The sequence below is a fragment of the Nicotiana attenuata genome, chromosome 2 (assembly GCF_001879085.1).
Source record: "Nicotiana attenuata strain UT chromosome 2, NIATTr2, whole genome shotgun sequence".
In the NCBI taxonomy this organism is placed as follows: Eukaryota; Viridiplantae; Streptophyta; class Magnoliopsida; order Solanales; family Solanaceae; genus Nicotiana; species Nicotiana attenuata.
In genome coordinates, this window is record NC_031990.1 from 56,982,358 (window position 1) to 56,997,763 (window position 15,406).

The 15,406-nt window shown below is 39.1% G+C and overlaps 1 protein-coding gene across 1 annotated transcript; it reads right to left on the reverse strand.

The window, feature by feature from the left end:
- Positions 6,585–7,111, reverse strand: LOC109220030. The gene is made up of 2 exons (XM_019384492.1): positions 6,982–7,111; positions 6,585–6,937 (listed from the first exon to the last, which is right to left on the reverse strand). Exons 1-2 carry the CDS (start codon positions 7,109–7,111, stop codon positions 6,585–6,587), a joined length of 483 nt encoding a protein of 160 aa, XP_019240037.1.

Genomic DNA, 15,406 nt, shown 5'->3' on the forward strand with positions numbered 1-15,406 from the left:
CCTTGAGTAAAAAAGTTTTTGGCAGCCATCTAGAACCCCCTAAACAAGGCATTCTACCAATTCTAGGACCCTAAAAGTTTCCTCCAAAGTATTCTTTCAGTTTTCTAGAACAAAAATCAGAAGTTTCGAAATTCAAAAGCCAAAAACAACAGAAATTACAGAAAAATCCAAAAAAATATTGTTTGCTCAATTTCTTAGGTTAATTTCAAGTTTTAGTGGTTGACTTGCATCTCTTAGCCCAATTTCTGGTAGCTGAAATTCAGAAGAGTCCTGGTTCAAGTAGGATTTGAGTTCAATCAAGTCAGTGTTGGGGCAACTTATTAGGTGTTGGTTGCTGTGATGTATTCCTGGGTTTTGTGAAGTGTCTTGGTTTAAAATTATTCCTGAACTTGCTGTGTTGATTGAGTTAATACGGGATTTCAACTTCTTCCTGGGCTGCTGTTGCAAACTGCCACTGCTACTGATCTTTTCCTTTTCTTATTTGCCATTACCAGGTACACATTTGAATCTGCCCTGCTGTAACATTAAGCTTGAAATGGAATACAAATGTTCATCTGTTTGATCTTGAAGTGTGCTGTTTGGACTGTGGTGTATTGATAGTTAAATAGGCGTATTGAAGTGTTGAATCAATTTTGTAGTATGTGTGTAAATACTGGACTGTTAACTGGACTGTATAACTGGACCATTCGTATGGACTGTCTCGAACTGATATGGACTGTTATATATTGATAGTTCAATAGTAGATTAATTCTGATTTGGGTGTGATGGTGTAATTAGAACTGTGTGAGACCAACAGGCTTGAATTGATTGTTCAGTGATAGTGAGGTAAATGTTAATATCCTGTTAATTAGATTTCGTTCTATAAAAGGGAAGCATGATTGTAAAAACGATTTAGGTCATAAGCCTCTCCTGTACTTGATGAACTTCTTCTGTGATTAATAAGTTGTCCAGGAAGTTAATAGTCTTCAATTGATTTAAGTCTAGTTAGAAATTAAACTATTAGCATAAATTAAATCCAAAACAGATTATGAGTTGATATTAGCACAGGGGCAGAGTCCAGTATCGAACATGCTGCTTCGTTTAGTCTTTCTCTAATGGTTTAATTCAATTTCAAATACATTGGTTAATTAGTTCAATCTGCCTGGGTAATCAAGTTAATAAGTCACAATTGTCATGGAGAAATGTCGAGCTTGTTCTACACAGGCTGAAGATAAAATAATCTGGGCCATGTTAAAGGCCCAAAACATGATTGTTCCCTTTAAAGTCATATCTGGGCCCGGATCCGTTTGGGGCCCAGTGTCAATTGACGTTGTCCTCACTCGTTTAGGCCTAAGTGCAGGCCAATCACCAAGCTGGCTGAGATTTCTTTTGTTGGGCCAAGTTCAGGCCCGAAAGAAAAATTGTTAAAAGGTCTTAGTAAGATGTTTTACTAACAATAATTAATCAGACTTTGTTAGGGACAAATTAAATAGAAACCCTAGTTTGCTTTAGGTTGGCTTTTAAACGATAAAGTGAGATGAGCCTCGCCAAATAGAACACACAAATTGCGGGGCCCTCATTAATTGCTTATATCAAAATGATTAGAATCTGAGGCGTGCCATTTAGCAAAATTTCATGGCCCTCGCAAAGCCAAATGCGTAGGTGCTTTAGGCGCATACTTTAATAATATTACTTCCCTAAATTCGGGTGCACATTGATGTGACCCAAATCCAAATCTCAACGAAGTCGAAATGTGCTAACAATCACGGGTGCACTGGTGCGACGTGATTTGAGGCACATTTTCACGACGTTGCAATTCGTTTAAAAATCAAATAAAAATAAAAGTAAAAGCGGTTTACTAATAAAAGCACATAAGCTAGAACATATTTCGAAATCAGATAAAATCAAATACAACAGTTGAGCGACCGTGCTAGAACCACGGAACCCGGGAATGCCTAACACCTTCTCCCGGGTTAACAGACTTCCTTACTCAGAGTTCTGGTTCGCGGACTGTTAACAGAGTCATAATTTCCTCGGATCGGGATTCAACAGGTGACTTGGGACACCATTAATTTCCCAAGTGGCGACTCTGAATATTAATAATAAATTCTGTTCCGATTGTCACTTCAAGTTGGAAATAACTTCCTTTATTATATCCTTGCGGGTGTAGTAGATAAAAAGGAGGTGTGACAATATGTTGTTAGCTGCTTTATTAGAGGGCTGAAGCCAGAATTTGGCTTACCTGTTAAGATGTTAGCACCTAGGTCTCTAGCTAAAGCTGTTAGTTTAGCTAGGATTTAGGAGCAAACATTGGTAGTGCAGAAACAAGTCTTCATGATCCCCTCAAATCCCTCTTATTCCACTAGGAATACCCCAAGATTCTTAGCTGTTAACTCCCAACCTTCACAATCAAGCACCACAGTAACCCCCAGATTTAGTCAACCACTCAATAAAACTTCCAATTCCCAAACCTTACATGATAAACCTACCTATAAAAATGCTAAGAGACTTACCCCTGCTGAAATGGAGGATAGGAGAAGTAAAGGGCTTTGTTATAACTGTGATGAGAAATACAGTTTTGGTCATGTGTGTAAAAATAGAAGGCAATTATTTTCTATGGAGGTGGAAGAGGGATTAGAAGAGGTGGAGCTGGAGCAAGATGTGATGTTGGATCCAGCAGAGCTATTGAGCATGATTGGTCAAGGACTAGAGACTGATGCTGAGGGATCCATTCTGCCTCATGTCTCAGTCCATGCTATGAATGGCCTACATGATTTTAGGACTATGAGAGTAAATGTGTCAATCAAGGGCAAGGCTGTGCAAGTCTTGATTGATACTGGCAGCACTCATAATTTCTTGGATCTCAACACTGCCAAGAATTTAGGGTGTGTTTTGACTGCCATAGCTCCGTTTGCAGTATCAGTGGCCGATGGCAATAAGGTGCAAAGCCATTATGTTTGCAAAAAACTGGTGTGGAAGATGCATGGGGTTTCCTTTGACTCTAATATGCTTGTATTGCCTATTGGAGGATGTAATATGGTTCTGGGCATCCAATGGTTGATAACTTTAGGGGACATCTTATGGAATTTCAGGAAGCTTAAGATGGAATTCACTATCATGGGCAAGAAGATCTCTCTAAGAGGAATTCAACCTCCTGCTGCCAAATTAATTCAGGCAGGGAGAAAGGACAAACTTCTTTCCAAACCAACAGAGTTATGCATGATATTAGTAGGAGTATTAGCAGGGGAGAATTCAAGTGAGGGTGCTGGGTTGTTCTCACTAGAAGGCCATGGCCAAGATCAAGAGAAGACTACAGAATTAGACTTGATTTTGCAAAAATACAAGGACATATTTGAGGAACCTAAGGGATTGCCACCTTCAAGGGCACATGATCACAGGATTGTCCTAAAAGAAGGTACTGCCCCAATTAACAAGAGACCTTACAGATATCCAGCTATTCAGACGGATGATATTGAAAAAATGGTAGATGAGATGTTAAGTTCTGGGGTGATAAGGCACAGTACCAGTCCCTACTCTTCTCCCATTGTAATGGTGAACAAGAAGGATGGAACATGGAGGATGTGTGTAGATTATAGGGAATTGAACAACAGTACAGTAAAGGATAAGTTTCCAATTCCTGTTATAGAGGAGCTGCTAGATGAGTTACATGGAGCCAAATACTTTTCAAAGTTGGACCTAAGATTAGGATATCATCAAATTAGGATGTTTGAGCAAGACATTCCTAAAACAACATTTAGGACTCACCATGGCCATTATGAATTCATGGTCATGCCATTTGGTTTGACTAATGCTCCTTCCACTTTTCAGAGTCTCATGAATCAGGTCTTCCACGGTTATCTCAGAAAATCCATTCTGGTTTTTTCTTATGACATACTCATTTATAGCTCCAGCTGGTCAGATCATTTGATTCATTTAGAAGAGGCTTTCCAATTATTAAGGTCTCATGTGTTATTTGTCAAAAAAAGCAAGTGTGCTTTTGGAGTTACACAAATAGACTATTTAGGCCATATCATCAGTAATGAAGGAGTAGCCATGGACCAACAGAAGGTGTCAGCAGTATTGAGTTGGTCTCAACCAAAAACATTGAAGGAATTGAGGGGTTTCCTTGGTCTCATTGGATACTACAGAAGGTTCATCAAGAACTATGGCTTGATTGCTAGGCCACTGCATGATTTACTCAAAAAGGGGAGTTTTGTGTGGAATACATTGGCTACTGAAGCTTTTGAAGCTTTGAAGAAAGCTATCACTTCTGCTCCTGTTCTAACATTGCCTGACTTATCTAAGGAGCTTGTCATAGAAACTGATGCTTCAGGTGAAGGCATTGGAGCAGTGCTGATGCAAGACAACAGGCCAATAGCTTTCTTCAGTAAAGGTTTGTCAGGGAAGAACAAAGGTCTATCAGTCTATGAAAAGGAACTATTGGCTTTGGTAACTGCAGTTCAGAAATGGAGACCTTATATTCTGGGCAGGCACTTTGTGATCAAGACTGATCATCATAGCCTTAAATACTTGTTGGAACAAAGAATCACCACTCCAAGTCAACAGAAGTGGTTGGTGAAGTTGTTAGGCTATGATTACTCCATATCCTATAAAAAGGGGAAGGAAAACCTTGTAGCAGATGCTTTTTCAAGGAAGGGGGAATCTATTCAACTATTCAGTATTTCTGGAGTCTCTTCACAATTGTTGGAATCTGTCAAGCTCAGCTGGAATCAAGATCCACAATTGCAAAAACTGATTCATAGTATTCAGTCATCTTCCAATCCCAAGCCTTATTACTCTTTCACTGGAGGCATACTCAGCAGGAAGGGAAAGATGATAGTAGGAGCTGACCAATCTTTGAGGAAGCAGCTACTAACATTCTATCATGACAGCTCTATAGGAGGTCATTCTGGAATCACTGCCACATACAAGAGGATCAAGCAGGATTTCTATTGGAAGAAGATGAAGCTAGATGTGTACAAGCACATAAGGGAATGTGACACTTGTCAAAGGTGCAAGGGAGAAAATGTGGCATACCCTGGCCTACTCCAACCCTTGCCAATCCCATAAAAGGTTTGGCATGATCTCTCTATGGATTTCATAGAAGGTCTACCAAAAGCTGCAAGTAAAGAAGTTATTTTGGTGGTCGTGGACAGATTGAGTAAAGCTGCTCACTTTATGGGACTCAAACATCCTTATACAGCTCTGGATGTAGCTCAGGTTTTCATGGATGGGGTGTTTAAGCTACATGGCATGCCCAAGACTATAGTTTCTGACAGGGACAAGGTTTTGACCAGCAGATTTTGGCAAGAGTTATTCAAATTGCAGAAGGTTTCCCTCTTAACTTCTTCTGCCTATCATCCTCAAATAGATAGGCAGACTGAGGTTGTTAACAGATGTTTGGAGTGCTATCTAAGATGCATGACATTTAAAAAACCAAAAGACTGGCCCCTATGGTTACCCCTAGCAGAATGGTGGTATAATACCACCTATCATTCAGCCACAAATATTACACCTTATGAAGCTGTATATGGACAGAAGCCCCCTCCACTCCTTCCATATATGCCCTTTGATTCTCATCTAGATGTGGTTGACAGAAGTTTGCAGGCTAGGGAAGCTACCTTGAGGGCTCTAAAACAACATCTGGAAAGAGCTCAACATCGGATGAAGATGCAGGCAGACAAGAATAGAACTGAAAGATCTTATCAGGTGGGTGATTGGGTTTTCATCAAGCTCCAACCATATAAGCAGCTTTCTTTGAAGGACCATGCCTATCAGAAACTTTCAGCAAAGTTCTTTGGCCCATTCAAGATACTAGCAAGGGTGGGGTCTGTTGCTTATACATTAGATCTACCCTCTCACTCGAAGATACATCCCACCTTCCATGTCTCTTTGTTGAAGAAGAAGCTAGGCAATCACACTGCTTCTACAGTATTACCTGTTGTTCACTCTGACTCTGGCCATGTCTTATTGGAACCTGAAGCTATTATGGACAGAAGATTAGCTAAGAAGCAGGGGAAGGCTATCACACAAGTCTTGGTGAAATGGTTAAATGCACCACCTGAAGACAGCACTTGAGAAGACTTGCACTCTTTCAAGCTGGAGTTCCTCAATTCAATCCTTGAGGACAAGGATTCTTGAAGAGGGGGGTATTGTTACGATCCTATTAGTCCAATTACTAAATCAGTATTTAGTTAAATCAGTAGCTCACGCAAAGAATAAGCAGCAGCGTAGTTAGAAGTTAGTTGGAAGGTTGTTAGGGCATGAGACTTCCAAAAGTTAGTTATAACTAACTTTCCCGCCAATTGTATTAGTATATAGTTTGATCCTTACTGCTGTATTGTGGAGTTTTTGTGAAGTTTAATATCAATAAACTAGTCTTCTCTTCCTCTCTCATTGATACTCAAATCACCATTTGAGTCTAGAGATTCTGTTCAAGAGTAATTCTTCCATTTTTACTCTTTAGGTTTCTCTTCTTTCTAATTTCTTAGCTCGTTAATTGCTGGGACGTATCACCACTTTACCTTGAACCTCTCCATTCCACCACCAGTCCCCTTTATGACCCCTAGGAGATCCCTTCGTGACCCCTAAGACCTCTCTAGTAGCTACCCTAATGCAATTCGCAGTCGTGAACCACATACTAGACGCGTCCCCCTACTCATCCAGGCCCTTATAGCCAACAACTTCTTCCCTAACTCTTGAGCTTTGTCCTTGGTCAAGTTACCCCACTTGATCTTAGGTTGCTTGAACCCCGCACTTTTCCTCCTACTCCTCTTGATCTCCAGGTCCATAACTAGGAGCCTATGTAGGGTCGTGAGGTGCTCGCTTGGGATGACCTTGCAGTCAGTGCACAGAACTTCATCGCATTTCCTGCAGAGAAGATAATCAATTTGAGTCTGGCCCATTGAATTCTTGAAAGTGACCAGGTGCTCTTCCCTCTTCGGAAAACTCGAGTTAGCTTTTACCAAATCAAAAGCTCTAGCAAAATCCAACAGTAACTACCTCCCTCATTCCTATCCCCAAAATCGAACCCGCCATGCACATCATCATAACCCCTAGCACTAGCCCCAATATGGCCATTGAAATCTCCGCCAATGAACAACTTCTCTGTGTGCGGGATACTATGCACCATCTCGTCCAAATCCTCCCAGAATTGCTTCTAAACCTCCTGGTCCAAACCTAGCTAAGGAGCGTATGCACTAATCACGTTTACAGTAAACCCACCAACTACCAAATTAATACTCATCAACCTATCATTTACCCTCCTAACCTCGACCACGAGCTCCCTGAGGTCGCTGTCAACTAAAATACCTACCACATTCTTTCCCCCAGTGCTTCCTGAGTACCATAGTTTAAACCCGTCTACATCTCGTGCCTTAGTACCCTTCCATCTAGTCTCCTTAACACACGCTATGTTGATCTTACCTAACTCTATAGACTTCCCGTAAACGTCCCAATGTTCCAAGACTCAACTCTCAGCCTAGAAGCTTTCTTACCCCCCTTCCCACCCCTGGACCCCTCCCCCAGCCCTACCCGAGGACATGAACTTACTCTCACATCGTTCACTACTGCCACTATAAGCAAAAGGTATTAGGTAAACACTACCAATAAGAACAAGTAGCGGGAATGAAGGACTACAAGCTACGAACCCGAGAGCTAAAAACAACTCAAAGGAGCTACTACAAGAACAGTAACGCGAGTAGGCACTAGAACAATGAATCTACCACATCTAAGAAACTACCCCTATGCAAACACAGAATAAAAATGGATAGATGAAACCTTAAGCTTAAAACACTAGTAGAAAAGATAGAAAAAGCAAGCAATCCAATTAAAATTGCCGGCAAGGCAACAATAAATAGATGTGTGCAAATACAAGTCAAGAGAGATGGAACCTGGATCACAGTCGCGGATGTTCGGACGCGCTTCCAAATCCGCTGAATGCTGCTGCCTGTAATGACTGATAAATTAAAAATATCATTTTTATCAAGATGCTGTGAGATACACTTGAATTGCTAATCCAAAGGCAATACTTCATGCAAGGAAAAGGAATTGGTTCAGTACTGGCATAGAATTGTTGAATAATTAATAGACGAGCTGATGATTAAATTATTTATAGACCAGGTTACTTAAAATGCACTTACATGTAACTCTATATTATAAGGATTGATTATCCTGAAAATAATGAAAGTAGATTTTTCATTGTCAATTAAGTGTGTATCAAAACTCAAAACATGTGTCTGAAATGTGTAGTATTCAAATTTGGGTACCATAAAATTTCCTGTTAGGAAACACCCAGAAGTTGGGAATAAACCCCCTACAGAAGTAATATTCACGGTAATAAAAGCGAAATAATAACGTAGCACCGAGATACGATAATTAACAAGAATAAAAGTGTAACAACGACACCAAGATTTTTTTACGTGGAAAACCCTTTTGAATAAGGGAAAAAAATCACGGCATCGAGAGGAGCAACTGATATCACTATAGCAAAGGAATTTTACACCTTGTAGGTCCGAGTAAATACTCAAAGACCACTACAACACTTAAAAGAAATAACCCTCTTTTGATATTCTCACCTCACTACAATATCACTCACTCTCTATTTTTCTCTACACAGTCTATTTCTCACAATGCCTGAGAAATACTCTTTGCAACTATTTTATTGCTTCTCTTTTGAAAGAATGTCAAACTTTCTATTACGAGAATGTCATATAGCTTGGGGTGAATCAAAATATTATCTACTGGTGAGTTCCTTTAATTATATATATAGTAAGAAATTAAGGTCTAGCTGTAATGACTGATAAATTAAAAATGTCATTTTTATCAAATGCTGTGAGATACACATGAATTGCGAATCCAAAGGCAATACTTCATGCAAGGAAAAGGAATTGGTTCAGTACTGGCATATAATTGTTGAATAATTAATAGACGAGCTGACGATTAAATTATTGATAGACCAGGTTACTTAAAAGGCACTTACATGTAACTCGAGGATTGATTATCCTAAAAATAATGAAAGTAACTTAAATTACACTATAAAGATATTTTTCATTGTCAATTAAGTGTGTATCAAAACTCAAAACAAGTGTCTGAAATGTGTATTATTCAAATTAGGGTACCATAGAATTTCGTAGGAAACACCCAGATGTTGGGAATAAACCCCCTAGAAAAAATATTCACGATAATAAAAGCGAAATAATAACGTAGCACCGAGATACGATAATTAACAAGAATAAAATATTAGTAACAACGACACCGAAATTTTTTTACGTGAAAAACCCTTTTGAATAAGGAAAAAAAATCACGGCCTCGAGAGGAGCAACTGATATCACTATAGCAAGGAATTTTACACTTTGTAGGTCCGAGTAAAATACTCCAAAGACCACTACAACACTCAAAATAAATAACCTTCTTTTGATATTCCCACCTCATTACAATATCACTAACTCTCTATTTTTCTCTATACAGTCTATTTCTCACAATTCCTGAGAAATACTCTCCGCAACTATTGTGTTGCTTCTCTTTCTGTGTGATGAAATGAAGAAGCCGAAGCTCTCCTTTTATAGGCGGAACCTCACTCTCTCACGCCTACTATATTTGACATTTTTCTTCTGCAGATTTGCAAATCCCATAGCCTAAATCCCACAGCCTATCAATGTTGACAATGCAGAAAGAGAAAAGGTAGATGCCAATCAAAGGAAGAAAGTTATCTTCCTTAATTTATGGGATGGGCACAAATCTCCCCCTCCAGTCCCATTCATCTAAAGGAGGTAACACCGGACGTTCTAGTTTGAATGCATGTCGACAAGTTCTTTGCATAGCTCAAACTTGTCTCTTGTGTTGGTCAGTATATTCTCAGGATTCTCACTTGTATGGATCTTCTTGACCTGCATAGATCCATCCTCTATCCTTTCTCGAATCCAGTGATATCTCACGTCGATATACTTCGTCCTTGCATGATACATGGTGTTTTTGCTCATGTCTATTGCACTTGATTATCACAATAGACGTCATACTCATTTTGATGTAATCCAAGCTCTCAAAGGAACCGTATCAGCCAAACCATCTCCTTGCCAACTTCAGTAGCGGCAATATACTCTACTTTAGTTGTAGAGAGGGCAACACACTTCTGCAACTTCGACTGCTATGATATAGCTCCCCTTAAAAATGCGAACATGTATCCCATAGTAGATTTACGATTATCAAGATCACCTGCCATATCCGCATCCGTGTAGCCTTTCAAGATTGGATCAGATCCTCCAAAACACAAGAAATCTCCTATAGTACCTCTTAGATATCTGAGTATCCACTTGACTGCTTCCTAATGTTCCTTTCCAGGATTTTCAAGGAATCTGCTAATAACACCGATTGCATGAGCAATATCATGTCTGGTGCATACCATTGCATACATCAAGCATCCGACTGCTGAAGAATAAGGAACTCTAGCCATGTTCCCTTTCTCCTCCACTATTTTAGGACACATTTTCTTGCTCAACTTTAGATGACTAGCAAGAGGTGTGCTGACTGGCTTAGCATTCTTCATGTTGAAGCGTTCTAGTACACGTTCAATGTACTTCTCCCGAGACAGCCACAACTTTCTGCTTGTTTGCTCTCGAACTATCTTCATACCCAAAATTTGTTGTTCTGGGCCCATGTCCTTCATATCAAATGACTTATACAGATCTCCCTTCAACTTTGCGATCATCCCCTTGTCTTTTCCTACAATTAACATGTCATCCACATACAACAACAATATAATAAAGTTATTCTCAGAAAATCTTTTGAAGTATACACATGAATTAGAATAGGTCTTTATGTATGTATGACTTTTCATGAATGAGTCAAACTTCATGTATTGCCTTGGTGCCTGCTTCAATCCATAAAGACTCTTATTCAATTTGCACACCATGTGTTTCTTTCCAGCTACTTCAAATCCTTCTGGCTGCTCCATATACATCTCCTCTTCCAAATCTCCAAGAAGAAATGCAGTCTTCACATCCAACTGTTCCACTTCAAGATCTAGGGCTCTAGGCTAGCTACTAAGCTCAAAATTGTTCGAATGAAGTCATTTTGACAACAGGTGAGAAAATTTCATCAAAATCAATACCTTTCTTCTGTTCGAAGTCTTTAACCACCAATCGAGCTTTGTATCTAACCAGCTTGCCATTTCCATTTTTCTTGAGTTTAAAGACCCATTTGCATTTGAGTGGTCTTTTACCCTTTGGAAGTTCAACCAGCTTGCACGTGCCATTTTTCTGTAGAGATTCCATCTCTTCTTGCATGGCTTTCATCCTCTGGTTCTTTTCTGGATGGGACAGCACCTCCTTAAGACTTTCTGGCTCCCCCTCATCACTGATGAGCACATACTCTGTGGAAGGGTACCTGCATGACTCTACCCTTGGCCTCTCTGATCTCCTCAGAGGTTGAGGTTGTTCTTCTCCCTGAGTGGGGTGCTCCATTTGCTCGATATCATCATCAAGTTGTTCCCCCTGCTCAATAACCTCGTCAGGTTGCTCCTCCTACTCGGAAACCTCATCGGTCGTACTTTATGCACTTGGGGGATAGTTAGAAGAAGAAGGAATGGTAACAAGGTTAGGAATTATACCATTCTTGGACTTCTCTGACATATCATCAGCAGTTCCAACTTCACTTTCTCGGAGATTACATCTCTGCTTCTAAAGACCTTCTTCTTTACAGGATCCCACAATCTGTACCCGAACTCTTCATCTCCATATCCGATGAATATGTAGGGAACAGATTTATCATCCAACTTTATTCTCTTATCCTTTGGTATATGTGCAAAAGCTCTACAACCGAACACCTTTAGATGTGAGTAGGACACTTCCTTGTTGGTCCAAACTCTCTCTAGGATGTCAAACTCCAACGAAACTAATGGACTCATATTGATCATGTAACATGCTGTCTAAACTGCTTCACCCCAGAATGACTTAGGCAATTTAGCCATTCTGAGCATGCTTCTCACCTTCTCCACAATGGTGTGGTTCATCCTTTCGGCTATGCCATTGTGCTGTGGGGTTCCAGGAACTGTCTTTTCATGTCTGATCCCATGACTTGAACAGTACTCTTCAAATTCCCTTGAAGTGTACTCACCTCCATTGTCACTTCGGAGACGCTTTAGCTTTAGACCCGTCTCCCTTTCTACCAGAACATGAAACTTCTGAAAAAACTTGAAACACCTGATCTTTGGTTTTCAAAATATAAACCCATAATTTTCATGAAGCATCATCAATAAAAGTAACAAAATATTTGTTATCACCCATCGTTTCAATTTCCATTGGACCACTAACATCAGAATATACTAAATCAAGTATATTCAATTTTCTTTCAGACGATGTCTGAAATGAGACTCTATGCTGCTTACCAAATAAACAGTAGTCACAAGGTTTTACTGTTGTACCTTTGGCATGAGAAATGAGTGATTTCTTGGCAAGAATCTACAATCCCTTCTCGCTCATATGACCCATTCTTTTGTGCCACAAATCTGCAGAAATCTCATCTTGTGCCGCATTCAATTCACCTCGGCATATTTTTGCATTTGTCCTGTACAACGTGCCACGAGCAACTCCCTTTGCAATCACCAATGATCCCTTGGTGAGTCTCCACTTTTCATTTGCAAAATAGTTTTCGTATCCATCTCGGTCTAAAGTAATTCCTGAGATCACGTTCATCCGCAAATCAGGTACATGCCGCACGTCTTTTAGAACCAATGTACACTCGACATTTGTCTTGATACAAATGTCACCAATTCCCGCAATCTTGGAGTAACTTGTGTTACCTATTCTCACAGTGCCAAAATCACCTGCTATATATCTGCAAAAAAGATCTCTTACCGGTGTGGCATGGTAAGATACTGCTGTATCAACCACCCATTCCGACTCTGGACCTAACAAGTGCATGCATTCCTCTTTCTCATTTATAAAGAGGATAACATTATCATTGTTTTTCACCATGGCGGTTGTGTTGTCATCATTCTTCTGTCCACTAGTTTCACCTTTGCCTTTCCTTGGATTTGGGCAATCTCTTTTGAACTGACCTGGTTGATCACAATTGTAGTAATTTCTACTCTTGATTTGCATCAGTTCTTAGACTTCCCACGAACTCCAGATCTACCATAGTTGCTCGAACTCCTTTGATAACTCTTGCCTCTACCTTCTGTGATGAGAGCCTGTCCTGATTTTCAGGCTTCTTTCTCATCTCCTCATTGAGTAGAAGAGCCGACGTGATATCTTTTAACTCAATGGTAGTCTTACCATGCAGAATGGTTGTTGCCAAATTATCATACGAAGATGGCAACGAGTTCAATAGCAAGATGGATTTATCTTCTTCCTCGATTTTTACTCCGAGGTTAGCGAGCTGTGTGATTAGTCCGTTAAACACATTTAAATGTGACAAAAAATTCGTACATTCACCCATGTGTAGGGCGTATAACTGCTTCTTCAGGTATAATTTATTTGTCAGCATTTTGGACATATATAGGCTTTCCAACCTTGTCCAAATACCACGTGTGGTGTTTTCATCAATGATGTTATTTACCACATCATCTGATAAGTGCAACCTAATTGCACTAGCAGCTCTTTTATCCAAGTCAGCCCAATCTTCAGCTTTCATGGTATAAGGTTTTTTGGCATCAGCATCTAGTACCTTGTGTAATCCTTGTTGGATGAGCACATCCCTCATCCTTCTTTGCCATGTTGAGTAACCGTTATCTCTGTTAAATTTTGCTACCTCTTACTTTACTCCGAACATTTTTTTTTCACCAAGTATAGTACTACCGACAGTGAATAATATTTCTGCGAACGAGCAGAACCTGTGCTCTGATACCAGTTGTTGGGAATAAACCCCTACAGAAATAATATTCACGGTAATAAAAGCGGAATAATAACGTAGCATCGAGATACGGTAATTAACAAGAATAAAAGAGTAACAACGACACCAAGGGAAATTTACGGTAATTTACGTGGAAAACCCTTTTGAATAAGGGAAATAAACCACGGCTCCGAGAGGAGCAACTAATATCATTATAGCAAGAAATTTTATACTTTATAGGTTCGAGTAATATACTCCAAAGACCACTACAACACTAAAAAAAAATAACCCTATTTTGATATTTCCACCTTAATACAATATCGGTCACTCTCTATTTTCCTCTATACAGTCTATTTCTCACAATGCCTGAGAAATACTCTTTGCAACTATTGTGTTGCTTCTCTTTCTGTGTGATGAAATGAAGAAGCCGAAGCTCTCCTTTTATAGGCGGAACCTCACTCTCTCATACCTACTATATTTGACATTTTTCTTTTGCAGATTTACAAATCCGATAGCCTAAATCCCACAGCCTACCAATGTTAACAATGCAGAAAGAAAAGAGGTGGCTGCCAATCAAAGGAAGAAGGTTATCTTCCTTAATTTATGGGATGGAACCCACACCAGAATCTATCATTTTTTGAGGTTCAGGGCAATGCATGAGACATTCCTGTTAGTCACATTTGGCTAACCTGGTGTAATATCTTACGCCATCGAATATGTATACATTTTTAGTAGGAAGAGAGTGAGCGGCTTCGAGATGAATCTATTGTTTTAAGTCGGTGAATGAAAAATTACATTATACTAGTTGTTGTAAATGTTCTTTAACCTATGTTTCTTGGATTTTGGTTTATACACATCTGCCCACACGTGAGAAAAACTAATATAGTAGGAAACATATGCACATATATGATTTTCATAAGGGTAGACATTGTTTGGGCAAATCCGAAATCCAAACCAAGTTCGATTTTTTTGGACTTTTGGTTTGGATTTTCGGATTACGGATTGGATTTTAGATTTAATTTTTAAAATTTTTGAATTTTGGATTTGGTACGAAATTTTTATACATTATATTTATTCTATTATCCATATGCCAATAGTAATAAGTTCAATACCCTATTCATTAGATATTATCTCATATATTCAATATTAATTACTAAGTTACTGTCAGAACAATTTCTATTTGGACATGATTTTACTATTGCTACTTCTTATCGGCCGTATTAATGTCTCTGTTGTATTTTTTTATATTATAATTTCATTACTTGAATACTTTATTTGAATGATTCCGGCAAGAATAAGGAACTTTTCGGATAATTTAACATGGGTACTTCATTTGGATATTCATTTTTGTAAAAAGTAGAAACATCTCAACTTATACGCTCAAAATCGAAAATTCCTAATATCCAAACCGATTAATCCAAAATCGAACTTATTTGATTGAATTTGGTTTGTGATTTCTTCAATCCGAAAATCGAAAATCCAAACCAAAATTCTCATATCCAATCCGAGCTGCGTGAATGCCAACCCAAATTTTCATCCAATTAGTAATTTTTATGTCATTATTATATTGAGGACATTTTTTAGGAAGGGACAATACTTA